We start from the raw sequence: 20972 nt of genomic DNA on the forward strand, positions 1-20972 counted from the left end.
GTTTGGTATAGATTATTAGCTTTATTCTAATTATTTTCTTTGAATCAACGGATACCTTATCCATCTTTCACCCTTTCTTCTGTATTCTCCCATTTTCTTTTTTAATTGGTATCAAAGCCTAGTTTCTGTCTATATTTTAGTTTATAAAAATCAGAGTTGATATATATGTACGTATATATATATATATATATATATATATATATAGATATATATATTAGTTGAAGTTTCTTGTTTACAAGCTATCCTTGTAAATACTTCTTTACTTTCTCAGCTTTTAATTTTTAGCTTTATGTTCTAAACCCTATATATCTATTTTTATCTCTATACTAGTATTGTGGCTTTTATTGTTGCCTTTTAATCTAGTTTTAGAGATCTTGGTGTGGTATATAAAAGGTTTTAAGTAGCAGGAATATGGAACAAGAAGTTGAAAATTGCGTTTATTCAGAAAAACTTCATAATCATTGTCTGTATATGGCTCTTTAACTAGAAAATCATATATTGGCAATCAGCTATAGTATTAATAGTTTAGTTGATTTATCTACTACCTTTTTAAAAAATTATTTAATAAAGTTGAGAGACTGGAATAAAAAATAGATAGTTTAGGACAAGTTTACTATTTAATTTAAACTAAGATTCTAAACAATTATTAGTAAATATTACTAAAAAATTAGAATTATTAGAAGTAGATAAAAGTCAAACAAATAACTTTAGACCATTATATTATGGTAATGCCATTCTTACATCTAATGATGATAAAGCATTATCTTCTCAACCAATAAAGTTTTCTAAAATGGAACGACTGGATTTTAAATCCTATAAAAGTTTTATAAAGCATCTTAAATATAAAATGGAAAAAGCTATTGTTCCTAAAGAAAAGATTGGTTATTTAAACATGATAGAAAAACTATATGAAACACATAGAGAAAATAGAGATTATTTAGATTCTATAATAAATAGACTTTATTTTACTTTTAAACAAATTATAGAACATTGCCTTAAAACAAAGGCTGCTAAACAAGTTAAAAGTAGATTAAGTGATAAACAATGCACAAAATATTAGAAAATGAATGGGAATTTGGATGTAAATCTCAATCTAAAACCTATTCTAAGAAATATGAAAAGAAAAAATATATAAATTGGTCAAATAGAAGCCTGAAAAGCATAAATTTGACAAAAAAAAATTGTTTGAAGAAAAACTTCTAAAAAGAAATCTAAATGTAAATATTTCATTTGTGATGAAAAAGGTCATATTGCACCTCAATGTCTTAATAAAGAAAAAAGGTTAAAAAAATTGTTAAAACTCTTAAAAAACGAGATTTAAAAATTTGTTTTGGAAAAGATGTTTCTAAAGAAGAAAATTATTTATGAATTAATTTTTAAAACAGATTTTGATTATGATGATGAGTATATTTTTATGCTTAATCAAAGCGATACTCCTATTAATAATTCTATATTAGAAGCAAATAATCAACTTAGTTCTGAAACTAAAGATATACCTACAAAAGAATAGCAAATGATAAAATTAAATGATATCTTAGGGTAATATGTTACTATTTCAAATGAACTATTAGAAAAACTACAATCATTAAAGAAAGATAAAATATATAAACTATCTATCTTTTCAAAATTCAAACCATGGATACAAAGATATATAGTTTATATATTTCATCTTTCTTTAATGATTGTAGTTTTTCTAACAGTTCATCTGAAATAGTAACATCTTGTCCTAAAATATCATTTAATTTTGTCATTCACTATTTTTTAGTAGATATATCTTTAGTTTCAAAACTAAGTTGATTATTAACTTCTAATATAGAATTATTACTAGGAGTGCTGTTTTGATTAAGCATAAAAATATACTTATCATCATAATCAAAATTTGTTTCAGAAATTGATTCATAAATAATTTTTTTCTTCAGAAACTTCCTCTCCAAAACAATTTTCTAAATCTTGTTCTTTAAGAGTTTTAATAATTTTTTTAGCACTTTTTTTCTTTATTAGGACATTGAGTTGCAATATTACCTTTTTCATCACAAATGAAACATTTACATTTAGATTTCTTTTTAGAAGTTTTTCTTTTGTCAAATTTTTGCTTTTAGGGCTTCCATTTGACCAATTTTTATCTTTTTTTTTTCTTTTTTATTTCTTAGAATCAGTTTTAGATGGAGATTTACATCCAATTTCTCATTCATTTTTTAATATTTTTGTGCATTGTTTATTACTTAATCTACTTTTAACTTGCTTAGTAGCCTTTGTTTTAAGGCAATATTCTATAATTTGTTTAGAAGCAAAATAAACTATATTTCCTATAAAATCTAAATAATCTTGATTTTTTGTTGTAGGATTATGAAGTTGTAAATATTTGGGATATTCTTGATTACAGAGTTCATCCTAAGGCAATGGTAATTTATGGAAATAATATTTTTTCCAAAATTTTGAATGTAATTCATCCAATTTTTGGTATTCATGAATATATTTTTTAAAAAATTCTTCTAAATGTCTTATATCACATAATTTTATCTTGGTTAATATATAACTAACTTCACTATTTTGATTAGTTGGTTTATTCTTCCACAAAATTCAGTTTCTAGTAAATTTGTAAGGTTTTTTAACAAATCTGGTATAATTATAATTTGACTTAAAAAAGCTCCTTTTTTAGATTTTCCTACTTCTGAATTTTTTCATTTACGTAAAAATTGTAAAACATCTTCTTGAAATGTTCCACAAAAATAATTTAAAATTTTTTCTTTAGACTAAGCGTCTTTGTAGTTGTTTACCACAATAGTTATAGATTGTGCCTAATCTTCTATGATTTTTTCATAGTCATTTATGGAGAATTTTGAAAGATCTAAATACATACCTTATTAAGCTACAATTCTTTTATTTAAAGATTCTATAAAACTGGATTATAGTGTAGGTTCTGTGATAGTTCCAGAAAATATTCTAGTTTGTTTTATTTCATCTTTATAAATATCATGTTCAGTTCTATTATCAAACCTATTTTGATCATTTATTTTTTGGTTAGAAAATTTTCCCACTTTTCATTTTCCCTTATCAACTTTTTGTTGATCAAGATACATAGGTGTAGGTTTAGTATTGATATCTTCATCTATTTTTTCAAAAGATGAGGATTCTGTACTAGTAGTTTCTTCTTTTACTACTGGATTAGTAGTTAAAATTTTATTTTTTATTTTATCTTTTTCTTCTGAGCTACTTTCATCAGTAGTATTGTAATTAAGCATATAATGATAATTAAATTTTTTTTAAAAAGTTCTGTATATGTTTCATATAGTTATTCTTTCATATTTGAATAATAAATACTTTTTTTTTTAAAGAGTTATAGCATTTTTCATTTTATATTAAAATGTTCTATAAGACTTTTATAGGATTTAAAATCCAACTGTTTTGCTTTAGAAAACTTCATTGGTTGAGAAGATGATGGTTTATCATCATTAAGCATAAGAATAGTCTAATCAAGGATCTGTAGATATTCTTTTATTCACTAAAGAAAAAAATCAGGAAAATTAAACAAAATTGGTTAGATATATACATTTAGGAATAATTATGATAACTATAAAAGCATTATTCAAAATTGGTAATGATATACCAATACTAGCAGCATTAGTAGATAAAAGATTTGAAAATTCTATTAAAACACTAATAGGAGGAATACAATCCAATCTGGTATGAGGCATTGTCTGGTCTAAAGTAAAACTAAACTATTTTATTTCTATTAATGACCTATTAATAGAAGATTGCCTTAAACTTAGAATAATGACAAAAAGGTCAAAACTTAGAAATATGACTCATGATCTCTCTATAAATTGATAATGAATCTACTAATCATACCGTTAGCCTTGAATTGATCTTAATTTTGAAATGACAAAACATTAAGCTAAATAAGCTTGATCAAGATTTTGGAAAAGATTTATTTAGTACATCTTCTTAAGTTTTATATTTTGGTACTAAATAAATAATATGATTTTCAAAGTTTAAACAAAACTGTCTTTATGTTTTCTTATTTCTCAAATCAAAATTATCTTTAAACATTAATTATTTGAGCTTAAATGAAAGTCTAGTTGTTGTTTTTCAAGTGAACTTATTCATTTTGGACTCAATACAATTTTGATAATATTAGTTTTGAGAAATAGATTAACTTAATAAAGTTATTTTACAAGAACAAAGTTTTCTAACATTGAATTTGTTTTATTTTTCTGTATTAATTCACAAAGTTTTAAGATTTGAATTTTACATGGTTGGAAAGCTCTTTGAGTCTACTTTCTAATGGATCAAACAAAATCAAAATTCAAATTTTCTAAGAAAAGATTTTAAATTTTTACTAGATACTTTGCAATTATCTAAAAATTGCACAAATGGAAGTTTGAAAATTCATTATAATTCCTATACAATGAATTAGGTGATGAATTTTGTATGGATAGAAATCTTTTTAAGTCTAGTTTCTAAATCTTCAAATGTTTTTTATTTGGAATTGTATAATTCAAGATATGATCAAATTAGTGAGTGGAGTGCAAAACAAGAGACAACCACCCAGTTTGACCGAATCGATCCCTTCCCTGTAGGGATTGATTAGTTAGATTTCAAAGTGACCCGATCAATCCCCCCTTTAAGGGATAGATCTATTTTTTATACATAAAATATTTTTAGGTTTAAAACATGCAGAAAAGATTGATCCCTCTACATAAAAGATTGATCACCTGGGTAGAGGATCGATTAGGTCCTTTACCCGATCAATCGGGTCTGCTTAGAAATATGCGTAACAACTAGTTTTTCAAGCTTCCAACGAGCATTGCTTGTTCTAAACTATCTTCAACAGCTAGTTGTTCAATTTCTCTATATATATGACACTCCAATACACCAAGAAGATTGGTGAATCAAGAGAGCAAGAACCAACAAGCTATATTTTCATTCTCTCAAAGAATCAAGAGTTATTAGAGCTTAAAAATTCATATCTTTTGTATTTATTGTATCCATATCATATTGGTTGCTCATTTATCATTTCCTTAGACTTAAACTTGGCAAACAAATAGCCTTTTGAGAGGTGTTTTAAGTTTGTATTTCTATTAAGTGATTTTGTAATCAAGAGGTAAGGTATCCTCTTAAATTTGTGAGATTGAGAAGTTGTTATTCAGCCTCGAAAGTAAAGAGTATTAGGTTGCTATCTAAGCCTTAAGAAAAAGATAATTTCAATTCACGAATAGTGAATTAAAGCATTGGTATGGACAATTAAGAAAAGATGACGTAGGTGCCTTATGGATAAGGATTGAGGTTTTATAAATCTTTGTGTTTGATTTCTCTATTCCTATTCCTATCTCTTTATTTTTATTGTTGATTATATTTTCTTCTATATATATCAATTATTGTTATTTGCATCATATTTTGCTATTGATCTTAATTTTTCATTCAATTATATTAAAATCATTGTTTTGAAAGCGTTTGGAGAAATCCAATTTACCCCCTCTTAGATCACCATTTCACTTAAAAAGCTAACATATACTTTTACATCTATTAAAGAAATAGATTTAACATTATAGAAATATTTGAACCCAAACCTTTTGATTCAGAAATTAAACCAAGACTAATGATTTTTAGAGATCTATCAGTACCGATTGAATGGCTATTAGAAGGCATTACAGAACCTGCTCCTTTTAATATAACAATAAAACCTATGGAATTTTTTACATTAAGAAATAAAATATATTTTAAAAATCATGGAGAAAGTAGTTCTAGTAATAAACTAGTTCTACCACCACCCTTTTCTATACCTTCATTCTCAAATAGAGATAATGATGATACTAAAAGTATTACTGGTGAATAATTATTTATTGCACACAAGTAGTATTCTTTTTCTCAACCTCAATCAATAGGTATAAAAAATATAAATATTCATATTTTTCCAAGAGATACAAGAAGTCAAAATCAACATAATTTGGCTTACAACTCAATAAACTTAGTTTTAAATTTAATTTCTTCTAGAAATACTAGAAAAGATGATATTTGAAGTCTAGCTATCATCAACCAATATAAAATTGGTAATGATGAAGTTATTACATTTTTAAAAAATCAACCAAAAATGTATTACAAATATATAGAAGTAGAATTTAAATTTAAAAGTATAAACCATACTCTTTAAATATTTTAATAGATATTGGAGTAACTATATGTAGTTGTAAAAGTAATGTTTTACCATTAAAAAAATGAAAGTCGCTGAAACATCCTATAGCAATAATAGGAAAACTAAAATAGGATATAAAGCAAAAAATATTTCTATTTATTTTATGAATAAAAAATTCATAATTCCAAAAAATTTATGTTTTCTTTTCATGCATGTTGATATATTATTAGGAAATAAATTTATATATAATTATTTACCTTTATGTTTAAATCCCAATAATATTGTATTTGCTATAGATAAAGCATTTATAGAAATATCATTAGTAAAAAAATCATAAACATATATGTGACTCTAGTTTTTTACTTGAAACTAAGTAAATTGAAATTAAATTAATCAGTGAAATATATTGGTTATATAAAATCTTTAAAGAAAATTTTAGTGAAGAACCATTAAAATTGTGTCTAGAAGTCTTTAATTTTGTAGTTTAAAAATTCTTGATTTAAAAAAAATAATTAGAGTAAAACCAATTATCTATACCAAACAAGATATAGATGAATTTGATATACAAATCAATAAGCTTTTACAAAAAAAACTTATAGAACCCACAACTAGTCCACATTCAAGCTCAACATTTATGGTAAGAAATCATGCTAAGCAAAAAAAAAAAGAAAAAAGGAAAAGCCAAAACGATAATCAACTATAATGACTTAACCAAAATTTAGTATTTGATAGCTATTTTATTCCTATAAAAGTTGTACTAATAAATTTAGCAAAAAATGTAAAACATTTTGGTAAATCTGATTGTAAATCAAGATTTTGGCAAATAATGCTAATTGAAGAGTCAGAACCCTTAATAGCTTTCAGTGCACTAAAAAGCCACTATTAGTGGAAAGTTTGCCATTTGCACTTTATAATGCTTCACAGATTTTTTAAAGATGGATGGATACAATCTTTGGAAAATATAAAGATTTTTGTGTTGTATATATTGATGATATACTTATATTTTTTGAAACATTAAATGAGCATAGAAAAAAGCTAAATCTAATAGCTCAAGAATTTATAAAACATGGTATAATATTAAGCCCTAAAAAGATAGAATTTGAAAAAATTAATATAGAATTCTTAGGCTTAAACTTATCTTCATAAGGTCTTACTTTACCTATTATAGTAAAAATCAAAGAATTTCTAGAACAACTAGAAGATAAAAAAGTAACTTCAAATTTTTCCAGGTCTTAATAACTACGAAAGGTAGTTCATTAAGAATCTTTAAAAAAAAAGTTTTACAAGAAAAACTAAAAAAGGATACACCTTTTTCTTGGACAAAAGATGATTATGATATTATTAAGTAAATAAAATCATATCTTAAATTTATACTTAAGGTATATCTTCATAAACCAGGAGAATTACTTATTCTTGAAATAGATGCTTCAGATCAATATTGGGGATATGTATTTAAATCAAAAGTATATAATCAAGAATTAATTTGTGGATATAATTCAAGAAAGTTTAAACCAAACGAATTAAAATATATTATATTTGAAAAAAGTTACTTGCTATAAAAAAATGCAGTAACTAGATTTTATATTTATTTATTATCTAAAAATTTTATTGTTAGAATAGATAATCAAGTAGTTAAATATTTCTTAAAAAATAAAAAGTTAGAAACTAATCTTGGAAGGATTAGATGTGATAACTTTTTATGTCAATATAATTTTTCTATTGAATTTATTAAAGGAACTAATAATGTTCTTGCTGATTTTTTAAGCAAGCCTAATGGATCGAAGTAAAAAACCTCTAGAACAAATTGGTGAATAGATTACTATAAAAAAGAAGCAACCCAAACAAGGTTCTTCTTTTAAACATGTTAATCCTAACCAAGGATTAAGATTTCAATCTCTTACACAACCATTAATCTTATATCCTAATCTAGGATTTTTTTTTATCCATAATTGTACATGGAAATATTAGGAATTCCATCACAAAAAATAATGGAACCCCATAGGTCATCTCAATTTTCTTAGTATCCAAATCAATAGACTCTAATGTCAGACTTTGAAATTCTCTAGAAAATAGAAAATTTGTTGAAACCATAATAAAATTTTTCAAAAATTAAAGCTTTTTATAACCCAGGATTACCTCTTAAGTTATATAATCTCATAAATGAAGTTTGAAAAGCCTAACTTCAAGGTAGTAAATAAGTTTTTAGAAAAAAATATGACTAAGCTTGCTGAAGGATTAACCAAACAGGTTAATAGATTTCAAATTTTTCAAAATCTTTTCTCAAAAAGCTTAACTTTAAAAGATTGAAGGGAATAACAAATTTTTGAACTTGATGAAAAAGAATACTCTTTTGAAGAAATAAACAATCTTTTAAATGTTTGCGATTTTCTTATAGAAGAACAAATAATTTTTTCTTCTTATTTAAAATTTCAAAAAATTCTTTTATATGAAAAGGCTAATAAAGTCTTACTCAATTAGCTTTTAAATAGAATTAAATATTCAATAAAATATGAAGTAGATCATCTACTTCATAAAAAATTTCAATAATATTTTTTTTTATTTATCTAAAAAATCATAAAATTTCAGGAGGATTTTTTAATATTAAATTTCGATTAGATCATGACTCTTATGATATAATCAATATCGAAATGGGTTTTGTAGGTATAATTACTTTCCATAATTTATCTTTCACTAGATAAGGCATTTTTCTACATTTATCAAATCAAATTTTTTTTTGTCAAAAATAATGAATATTTTTCTTATGTATATATTACAATAACTAGTTTAATGAGACTCTTTCAAAGAAATTTTTTTTTTCAACATTATCAAATCTGAAAAGTAAAAAAAGTTCTTTATAGACCAGATTTATTGACACCAAATAAAAATGAAGAACATTTAAAATTTGCCTTTTCACAATTTAATAGAGCAAGTTTATATGGCTTTCAAGTTGGACTTACTATGATGGAAAAAGCAAAAGAATTATTAAATGAAATTCCACCAAATTCATAAGTTTCATATATCATTGCTAAAACAGATGTTAAAAGGATTTTTGTGAAAGAAATTTATGATGGAAACAATGCAAAACCAAAGCTTCATGTGGTTGAACTTCTAGAAAAACTTATTAGGATGAAAGACCTGGATTACCCACTTTATTTACTATATTGGTATCAAGAAAGATGGGAACAATGGAACAAATTAAAGGCAATTTCACCAACTTCTTTTAATCCACATTATGAAGCAATTATAAATTTGGTGAATATTTAGAATGGATAAGAAGACAAAAGGTCAACATTTGTTATTGATAGACTATATATGGATAAGAAGAAAAAAAGTTAACATTTGCTACTAGACTGCCAAACAACCAACCTGTCACCCAACCAGATAATCTGCCAAAAGTAGATAATAGTAGATAAATATATCTTCTATAATAAATATCTACTGTAATAAATATCTAACTTTATGCCTAATTCCATAATTAGATAAGGACAAAATTTGTTAAGTTTAAATATTGAATACTATAATTGTAAGGAGGCATTCGATACCTTATTGATCTCTCACCCTTTGTTCTGTATTATTCCTCTTTTTTTTGTAATTAGTATCAGAGCTTCGTTTTTGTATATATTTTAGGGTGGATTTGGATTCCATCGAAGTGTCAGTGTGGTGAGATCAACATGTTTTTTTGCCCAAACATGTTGGGATGTATCATTTGGATGATAGAACTTCAATACAGTTGAGGGCTTTCCAATGCACTGGACGCAAAAGCTGGATTGGATCTGTAAAGGTCTAGTGATAAATTTTTAATCCCATTAAAGTAGTTATTTCCAAAAATAACCATACTCTTCCATTTTTTTTTTTTCTTTTTACCTTTGAAACTATAATACAAAGTCAAAAACACCTTTATCACTTAACTTTTTTTTTCATTTAAAAAATTTTAAATAACTTTATTAATTTAATATAAATAAATAAGATTTTATAATTATATAATAAACTAATTAATAACTAAATAAATTTCTATAGTATTCATTTTAATTACTTTTTATTTTTTACACATAAATTTATTATTTAATATAAAAAATATTTTTATATTTTTAACAATTATTAATATAAAAATATCAAATAAATATTATAAATTTATTATATACAGGTTTTAATTTAATGTCCTTAATGGTCATTTTTTCTTTTCACTACAATTCACCCCACTACCACAATTGCTTTTACATCCAGACATATATCTCACCACTGATTTTAATCTCACCGCTATAGTATTCAATCTCACTACTACAACAACTAATCTCACTTTTACCACTAATTTTAATCTCACTGAAGCCAATCTTATCCCCAATCCAAATGGACCCTTAATCTATAAAAATCAAAGTTAATACACACACACACACACACACTAGTTGAGGTCTTGAATTTACAAGCTATCCTTGTAAGTATTTCTTTATTTTCTCAACTTTTAATTTTTAGCTTTATATTTTAAAACCCATATATATCTATGTGCTAGTGTTGTGGCTTTGTTGTTGCTTTTTAATCTAGTTTTAAGTATTAGGAACATGAAACAAGAAGTTGAAAATTACGTTTGTTAAAAAAAAACTTTATAATCATAGTTTGCATATGGATTCTCAATTAAAAAATTATATACCGACAATTAGTTATAGTATTAATGGTTTAGTTGAATTGTTTAATAAAATTGATATACTAAAATAAAAAATAGATAACTTAAGACAAATTACTAATTTAGATTTAAAACAAGATTCTAAACAATTATTAGTACATCTTTTATTAAGAATAAAATAGCCATCAAATGGTTACTAAAATTCGATAGTTTGTGGACAATGGGAATCGTTATATGTTTAATAGACACCAAATACTACTAACAATCAAATTGTCAATCTATTTCCAATTTTGGGCAAAAGGCTTCAATTTTACAAACCAAATCTTTTCAATAGCTATAGCTATAGTCTATGGAGTATTATGGAAGCATAGCAATTTATGCCTTTACTTGGAAATTAAATGCTTTATCACGTGCCAAACACACATCTCACATGCAATTGAGTTCACTTATTTATTTTTATTTTGTTTTTTTTTTTAATCCAGTTCAAATACTATATAGATTTATTTATGTAGATTTATAGATATTAAAATGAAGGGTATCCGCCAAAACCAACAGTGGAAAAGGAAAAGCTGCCACGCAACTTGTTACTCTTCACCCAAAGGAAGCCCATTGGCTTTCGCCATTACTGTTGGCCAGATTTTGCTTTCAAGAGGTTGACACATAAGGATCCAACATTGATCGGACACAGTTTAATTCACTTAAAATTATGACATCTCTCATTTTCATCCTCCCTTACTTTCTATTATCTACGTACACAGTTCTACGTACACAGTTTATTTATACAGTATATAAAAAAAATTGCTTAATCTCTCAAGTTAAAGACAAAAATTATAATAGTTCATAAATGAACTTCAACAAGAAGCCACTATAAGACTCAAATCTGAGGCCATCCACTTTCAAATTGAACAAATTTATTAAACCAATTAATGCTTTCTTGGTATAATAAATATCCTATTATGATTTTCATTTACACTTAGTAATTTGTGTGTATATATATATATATATGTATCATTTTCATATTAAATATATAAAAAACATAAAAATTATCATATTATAATTTATATTAATACGTTAAATATTATATATATTTTTAAATTTTTATAAAATTTATACATAATTTTTATTAAAATTTTAATTATATCATTTTTTTATTATTTCATATTATATTATTATATCGTATTTAAAATTTTCATATTCATAAATTAAAATCAATCATGTAAATTAGATTGAAGAACATCATACTCACGAAGAAAGATGAAGCACTTAAGAAACCCATATATTTATCATGGTACTTAGAAAATGGTGGGCACTTGCAAGTGACAAGTGCATCCTGAAGTTGAGAAATTTTTTTCAGTTGGAGCAAATAGAAATTAAGAATGCTTGATTGCATTGGATATTTGATCAAAGCTTCACATCTTTTTAACCACCAGAGGCAAAAAGCTTTCGATATACCATTTTCTGTCTAAATGCACTTAGCAGCAATGTTGACAGTAGTTGTACGAGTCATGACTGCGTGGTGGTCGAGATAACCCCTCCCCCCCCCAAAAAAAAAAGAAAAAAAAATTTAATGATTATAAAATATATATATATATATATATATATATGAAACAATTATACCATGGGCCAAGGCCATATTCTGTCATCCAAATAATTGATGAATCCTATGCTAAATTATTCTGATTATAAAAAAAAAAAAAAGGAAAACCCAACTATACTAGCTTTCTTTTTTTAAAATGCTTACTCTCTATGATCATTTTTTTTTATTAAAAAAATTTTTGAGTGATCAATTAAATTTAAAAAATAAATGTAAAAGTTCAAGAAGATTTCATTGCGGTTGACCATATTTAGAGTCAATTTTATTTGATGGAGAATTTAATTTTTTATTTTAATGAAAAAGGAAATAGATATTAAATTGAAGAGGTGAATAAATATAATTTTAAATTTTTTTATTGAGTACAAGTATTGAAATGAGTAATATAACATCTATTTTATAATCATATCTTATATATTGATATATTTAATAGATTCTTTTTATTTAATAATATAAACATTATTTCAAATTAATTATAATTAATATATTTATAAAATTATATAAATATGCAAGATAAAATAAAAAAGAGCTCAAAATCATTTTTATTTTTTATTTTTTATTTTTTTTTTAAATTACAAATAAAAAATTACTTATACCTATTAAATATCTAGAAAAATAAAAATAAAAATAAATTTCAAATATCTATTAAATATTGATACAGAAATAAGTAAAATATAAAAAACCAAAGATAGAATGAGAAATGCTTAATCTTTCTCATTCCCGATTAACATCTTTAATTATATCTTAACACTTTAATCAGTGGGTCAAAAGGTTATTCATGGGCCCATTCTTTATTGGATGTATCTCCTAAACATGGGGCCCAGCCCGGCAGCAGAATCACGGTAGCCTAAACTGCCACGTTGTCCTCTCGAGATACATCTCTTTTTTAAACCTTAAAATTTTGTTGTATTTAAATACTAGCCCATTCCTCATTATCCACAATACCCATTTGGCAAGTTGAAAAAAAAAAAAAAAAAGTCTCATAAATTATAATGGATGATTTCACATCAGGCTTGCAAAGTTTTAAACAATCATTTTCTTTCTTGGATATTGATCCTACCATGGAATCAGTTAACCAGTTTGCTAAGCGAAATTCAAGTGTCATTGACAATTCAGTCTTGAATTACCAAAGCTTGCCTTTCTCAAATGACAACTTCTTCAGCAATCAAGCATCGTCAATTCCAGGCAACTGGGGAGAAAACTTGCCAGGTTTTGTCCATCATAGCAACCACAGTTCAGTGTCAGTTGCTCAGCCCATTGTCACAGCTAAAACTGAATTCCAGGAAAGCAAGAAGAGAAAAGCATTGGGTGTATCAGAAAGTAGTTCTGGGAACTCATCATCTCCTCAGGTTTCTGAAAGTGAAATCAAGGGAAGAAGTGTAAGTATATGTTATGTTCGAAGCATTTTTTCCTTTCCAACTATTTCTTTCTGGTTTTTCTTTAATTTGTTTTTGGTTTTAAATGTTAATTAGTCTTGTTGATATGTAAGAGTTTTTAAGATTTTCAATTTTGTTTAAATTGGTTTGATTGTTATGCAGAATTCAGGAAGAGGGAAAAGAGCAAAATGTAATAAGAAGGAAAAGGAGAAACCAAAAGAAGTGGTTCATGTCAGAGCTAGAAGAGGTCAAGCTACTGATAGTCACAGTTTGGCAGAAAGGGTACATATACACTTATAACTAAATTCCTATCTCATGAAATTAGATTTCGTTCATTGTTTGTTTTTTAATATGCATATTTTATTGATTTAGCTATGCCAACCTATTGAAATGATGCACGAATTTTCTGTCAATCAGGTTAGAAGAGGGAAAATAAATGAGAGACTAAGATGCTTGCAAGATATTGTTCCGGGGTGCTACAAGGTAATTAAATGCTTTCTTTTCTTCAAGGAGGAGTTATTCCTCAACTCTGCTCCCTCAATTACATCATGTAATGCATTAATGAAAGTAGCAAAAAAAACCAAGTTTTCACTTGCATTTTCAAATGTGTTTAATAATCTGCAGACCATGGGCATGGCAGTAACGTTAGATGAAATAATCAACTATGTACAGTCCTTGCAGAATCAGGTTGAGGTGAGTTGAAAGAAAAATTATTCATTCACCTTTTCCATTTGTGATCAATGATTCAATAGAAAATACAATATAAATCTGTATGAATGTATGCATGTTTGTATGTGTATACATATACATACATGTATATATATCATTGTATGTATGTATCATTGTAATTGTACGTATGCATGTTTGCAAAGTCGTAAAACATTCACTGATGGAAATGTTACAGTTTCTTTCAATGAAGCTGACGGCAGCAAGCACATATTGTGACTTCAACTCAGAGTCAGATGCCATGGAAAAAATGCAGGTGCTTTCCAAGCTAGAGAGTATTTTTAATAAAGCTCATAATCTTTCATTCCCTTATGTAAATGTAAATTTAATCTCACTAAGTTTTTGGTTTGATCAATCACATTTAGAGGGAAAAAGCAGAGGAGACAAAAGAGTTGGAAAGATTGATGAGACAAGGATATGTTGGAGGGCTAACTTGCTTCCACTCATCATCATCAACATGGCCCTCTTTGACTTGAGTTCTAGATGGTTGCACCTAAATGCCTTACAACGCATGATAAAGATGCTCTATTTTTCAACACTTTTCATGTTTATAAAGTATCAGAAATGTACCCCACTACTTCATGCTGTACCAAGCAATAGTGAAACTTTATACTTGCAGTCACAAAGCATCAATGGAATTCTATTCAATATTACATTTTTTTCTTCTGCGAATTTCTTCATGTGTCTTTGGTCAATTTCCTATGGTTTAAGCTCACAAAGATCAAAACATGACTGCTAAATCCGGCAATTTTTCTCAGTGGAGCAATATCATGCAAAACTTAATTATACATTAGTTGATGTGATTAGACTTGACTGCTGTGCAATTAGAGTAAGGATGATCAAAATGACAGCATAAGAGCCAAAAAACATTTGGACTCTGAGACGGTAATCTTAATCAATTCCTTTCTGAGCAGACTTAACTTGCATTAAAACATTAGTTTGATGACAAAATTAGGAAAAATCCATTGTTCATGATTAAGAAATAATGCGAAAAAACCTGACCAACGAACAAATTGAACCAGGCATGAGTTTTCATGCATCCCATATTAATTTTGAATTTTAAATCCCAATACCTACGTCATCTTTCCCTATCCCAAGACTAAGGCCTCTTTTGTAATATATATATATATATCAAGCTTTTACAAAATATAAAACTTGAGGCGCTGTAGTTCTACCTTCATATCCATCGGAATAAACTGAAAGAATTACTTTAGCCTTCATACAAATCCCCAACCCTTTTCTTTATTTGTTATTGTTTCTAAATGGATACATATAGTAAATATTGACACCAAGGATAAAGTACTATTTTAATCTTCAGATTTTATAGCCCCACACTGTCATTTAAAAAGCTTGAGTAGAGACATATAACCTTGACCTTTTTAGAAGAAACAACAGAAAGAAGCATCACATGTTGTTTGCCTTAACTTTTGATAATGGAATTTCATCTCAACTTTTTCATCAACCATACACTACTTCTGAAGTCTTTTGATTTGAACCCAAAGTACAATCATTTAAATGTAAATATTTAAAGTTTTTATGTATCATATCTACCATAGGCAAAGAACCCGTTGGTTAACATTGTGGATCAGCTAGCAAAAGCTAGATAGATCCATGACATTTAGACCAAAAACACAACAAATAATCTGGAACAAGTTGTTCTAAAAATCTTACTTGTCGATAAAAATTTCAAAAATTGCTAATCCTTTTTGGCAACAACATTTTAGAGGGGTGTCCCATGAAAACAGTAAGGTTTTGATGCAAATACGCGTTGCAATTAGAAAGGCAACGAATTCTTGTAGTTACAAGGCCAATGGAAGCCATGGCCAATTTGTCGAATACACATGGAAAAAACTGAATGGATGCCACAAAATATAGAAGGATGCATAAAATCTAATGGATTTTGGCAATTCATAAGTGAATGATTGGAGGAGGGAAGTTGATAGGGGGGAAACAATTTTTAGTTATTAATTTCTAGTTCTATTTTGTTTTATAGTGGAAAAAGAGAGAGAGAGAGAGAGAGAGAGAGAGAGAGAGAGAGAGAGAGAGAGGGGCAGATGCAGTGCATACAAGAAATTGGGGGATGCATGAGGAAGACAGCTTGAAATGGACCATGCCATGCCCACAATAGGATGGGCAATGTGGGTTCTCCAACGTCTCTAAATGATAAGAGCTTATGAACCTTTTAAAGTCACTTTTGTTACTCTTTCCCAATCAAAATCTTTCTTCTTTGACTCCCCTTTGACCAAGTCTTTTGCTTGTCTCTTAGAGCATGCATGAACTAGGAGGTAGGGAAGGGCCTCAAATTGGAGGGTCCCATGGTAACGAAAAGGATAGATTTCCATGTATTCCAAATTTGGATTTGGGGTCACACATTAGGTGAAGTTGGGGAGATGAGGAGGGGTAACTAATGGGGGCAAGTTCAAGGATCCAAGTACAGTGGGCTTAATATCAAGCCTTAGGAAGTGGAGGAGGTGGATGAGGTTGTTAGGTAGTCAGGCTTCTTACTAATCCCCACTACCATATAGAAAAATGGCATTAAATCTTCTTGCATGCTTCCATATCTTTGTTCTAAGCATTCGAAAACGAAAGCTCAACCCCAAAAAGTTGATCCCAAAGTAGTTTTCTGTGTCATCTCAACATTGAAACAATTTTAGGGGTAAGGGGGGCTGGGAAGAACATAAAATGATAACCGTATAAACCCTTGTGGCATAAAGGAATTAAAGATCATTGGTCAAAAGAAAAAGGAGGTAAAGATGTGCAAATCCAATTATAAAGTTCCTCAATCATAACAATTATATAAGCCAAGTGATACAAATAAAATTAGGCACCAAAATATTATTTTATATTCTCAATGGTAAGAAGCATGCTATGAAACATTTTGGTTTCATGTATGAGGACCATTAAATATACGGTTTTGGTAACTTTATGTTCATTTTTGCTTTGCCTTGCTTTCTTCGAATGGGTGCAAGATTAATTGTGCTAAATATATATTGAAAATTACTTACTTTGTAAATGAAAGTTATAGTCAATAATCATGTAAACTGTTAATAGAGTGTTGAACTCTTAATTTCAGTAATTAAAATTTAAATCTTGACAATCAAATATTAAAAAAAGTGATACTTATCATGTAATACATTTTTAATTAAAAATATAATTGCTAAAGAACTTTGTAACAACATTGCAGTGTGAAAATGCTGACTTCTAAGTTCTAGCGGAATTAAAGTAAAATCGACATAGATTTTTTAACCAAAGATGTTCCTGAATATACAGTTGAGATTTAAGTGGTGGTAGATAATTATCCTTAATGGGAAGTGAAGGAAATGTGTGTGTAACAAGCACAAGCAATGAAACGCCTTTACGAATTATTGTTATAGTCATAGAGTGTAGTCTCGAATATCCAATCCAACAAGATAGTGAGGTGCCATCTTTTTGACTTATTATGTTAGATCTGTTCTTCCAATGTAGCTTTATGCCCCTTCCTAAGTATTAGACAAAAGAAAGAAACAAAACTTGCATGTGATGAATGACATACATTTACAATGATTTTTTGTTTCTTTGCTGGAATCTACATACATACATATATATATATATATATATTTACAAGGAAGATTTGTTAACCTTATACCCCTTCCTAAGTATTAGACAAAAGAAAGAAACAAAACTTGAATCTGATGAATGATATATTTACAATGATTTTTTGTTTTTTTGCTGGAATACATACATATCTATTTACAAGGAAGACTTGTTAATAACTAGGATTTTGTCCCCCAACACATGGCAAGCAACTGAGCAATATTTATAATGAAAATTTTTAGATTTTTGTGAAGTTTCTTACTAAAAATAATATAATAAAAACGTTAATAAATTAAAAATTCAAATTGAAAGATTGGTACTAGAATTTAATGAAAAAATCAATTTTATATAAAAAAAAATTAAAGAGCTGTTTAAAATTTAAATCCAAATTCAAACTTCCCATCAATTATACAGTTGAAAGGACTTTAAATATTAGTACCATCTTTAAGAACTTATTAAAATGAAGTTGGTTTAATAGCTAAGTTCTATACCTTGCCAAATTTGTGATTCTTAGGGTTGAGAGTTTGGAAAGTATAGGAAAATGAGAGGATATACCCTTTTTTTTTAAAAAAAAATTTTCTTGAACATTGAAAGCTGTGTTGAAGGACCAGAATCCCTATACTTTAATTCTTTGTTACTGTTAAATATGTTGATCTTAACACTTCTAACTTTGTTTTTATATACAACACTTTTAAAGTTTGTTTACACTTGTTTAATATGCATTTTGACTATTTTACTTTTTAAATAACCTACAAACGTTTTCAAAATTAAATGGTTTTTGAGGTAGTAATTAATTTTATTTTATCCATGGATTACACCTACATACTTATTTTTTTATTTATTATCAAATATAATTATATGTTAAATATATAATTGCATATATTGTGTATAAATAATTAAAAAATATATATATATATATTAATGAAAAGAAACAATTATAATACATGTATATCATAATCAATCATAATTATATAGCTATATGAATAAATTTGAGAAATCATATATATATATATTATATCAAAATATATATATTATATCAAAATATATATAGTTATCAGATAGAATTTGTTGACGTGGATGTTTACATGTATAACTTCATTTTTTGACATGTAAGAAAATTTTTAAAATTTTTTTATATAATGACACATAAGATATTTACTAATTTCAAATTATTTATCCAAAAAATATATATTTAAAAAATTATTAAATTATCTAAAATTTTTAAAATTTAAATGAAAAACCAATTTAAATTCCAATAAATTTTTTTCTCCTTATATCACCTTATCTCAATTTAAAATTAATTTTAAAAGTAATTTATTTTTTTCAATTTATCTGCAGTTAACATAATTATTTAAGTTTATCAAACTTTTAAAAGATTTTATTTAAATAATATTTTAAAGATATTAGTGATAAGATGATAATTATATAGCTTGATTTTGAGCTGGCTATAGTTGCGAAGAGACGCATTTTATGTCTATAGATATTATCGATTACTTTAAAATTACATCTATAGATAATAATTAAAACAAGTGCTAGCATGGTACAGTTTTTAAATATATTATATATAGATAAAATTATTATTTAAATATATTTACAGATTAAAGTTTATCAAAATTTAAATGAAAAATCAATTTAAATTTAAGATAATTAAATAGATAAAATTATTATTTAAATATATTTATAGATTAAATAAATTTATATAGCTTGATTCTTTTCCAACTTCCCATTCAACTTATTTCTCAAATAATATTCCATCTCCTCATAGATTTTAGCATTACCTTTTTATTCCTCTTCCATTTAAGGTATTCCATTGAGGGTGAATTTATTTTTTCTTTTCTATTTGGTTTAGGTAAGCTTTTTTAGTTTAATTTTGACCTTTTTTTTTCATATATTACAATGTACAAAACTATAAAAACACATATATTCTTTTATTTTTATTGGTATTGTTAGCAGACCTTTTATTTTTATGTGGATTCTTCACTCAATTAGGTAATATTTTTTTTGTCTTTCAACTGATTATTTATTTAATATTTTTTTTTTTAGGATACACCACCTAATATGCTAAAATAAAATCAAAATAAAAGATCAAGAGATGTTATTGTTTTGTCTTTGGCTCTAATTCCCCATTTGAATAAAATAAAAATGATACTCTAATTAATTGATATAATAAAGTTGTATACCAATTATGAACCACGTGAGGTTAAGGGCTACATTTCCACTCTTTTATCTTCTAATTGCTATTATAAATTCTATCCAATAAACTTTTTGCGTTTGGAAAAAGGATTTCTTTATTTCATTTATTTCATTTTTTTTATCAAAAAAGTGATGGAACTCTTTTTTTCTCTACAGATGTTTTATTCTTCAAACATTTGTTATTGAATAAAATTTCCTTTGTTATTTTTTCTAAAAATATTATTCTTTCTAAAATTTTGAAATTTTATCAAGTTGAACCTTTTCTTTTGTTTTAATTTTTGTAGTGGACAACAAATTCAATGGAGGTGCAAAAAATCTTACTATCATCAAGCTTACTTTTGGTTGGTTTCACAAGGTATATCTTTTCTTTCTCTTTTCTTTCTCTCTTAAGATTCTTATAACATTTAGTTCTATTCTATGATTAGCTTAATAGTTTTCTTTGCTAGGTTTTATCGGTTGTGCCATAAGTAGCTGTAATTTTAGATTCTTAACCCTTGATTTGAAAATGACCTTTTAGAAGAAGAAGAATAATACTTGGGGAGGTAATGAAGGGTAAGAACCAATTTTTCAAGAATAATACTTAGGGAAGTAGTGGTGGCTTGAGAACATGTTAATTTGGTTGGGCAAAAGGAATCTAATTGGTAGCATGAGAACATGTTAGTATTTTAAATTCTATTTTTTTTTATGATTAGGATTTAAGTTCTAATATTTTTAAATAAAAAATTAAAAATTAATAAAAATTAATTTGGAAATAATCAATAT

General features: G+C 26.4%; 1 protein-coding gene across 1 annotated transcript; it reads left to right on the top strand.

Moving 5' to 3' along the window:
- Positions 1–13278: 13278 nt before the first annotated feature.
- On the top strand, positions 13279–15110 carry LOC111290954 (uncharacterized). The gene is made up of 6 exons (XM_022882475.2): positions 13279–13721; positions 13881–14000; positions 14136–14201; positions 14343–14411; positions 14623–14700; positions 14810–15110. The coding sequence occupies exons 1-6, from the start codon at positions 13335–13337 to the stop codon at positions 14918–14920; spliced, it is 831 nt and encodes a 276-aa protein (XP_022738210.1). The 5' UTR covers positions 13279–13334; the 3' UTR covers positions 14921–15110.
- Positions 15111–20972: the final 5862 nt, after the last annotated feature.

This window comes from Durio zibethinus, chromosome 11, assembly GCF_047325235.1.
Source record: "Durio zibethinus cultivar Kanyao isolate XHJ-2024 chromosome 11, ASM4732523v1, whole genome shotgun sequence".
Classification (NCBI taxonomy): Eukaryota; Viridiplantae; Streptophyta; class Magnoliopsida; order Malvales; family Malvaceae; genus Durio; species Durio zibethinus.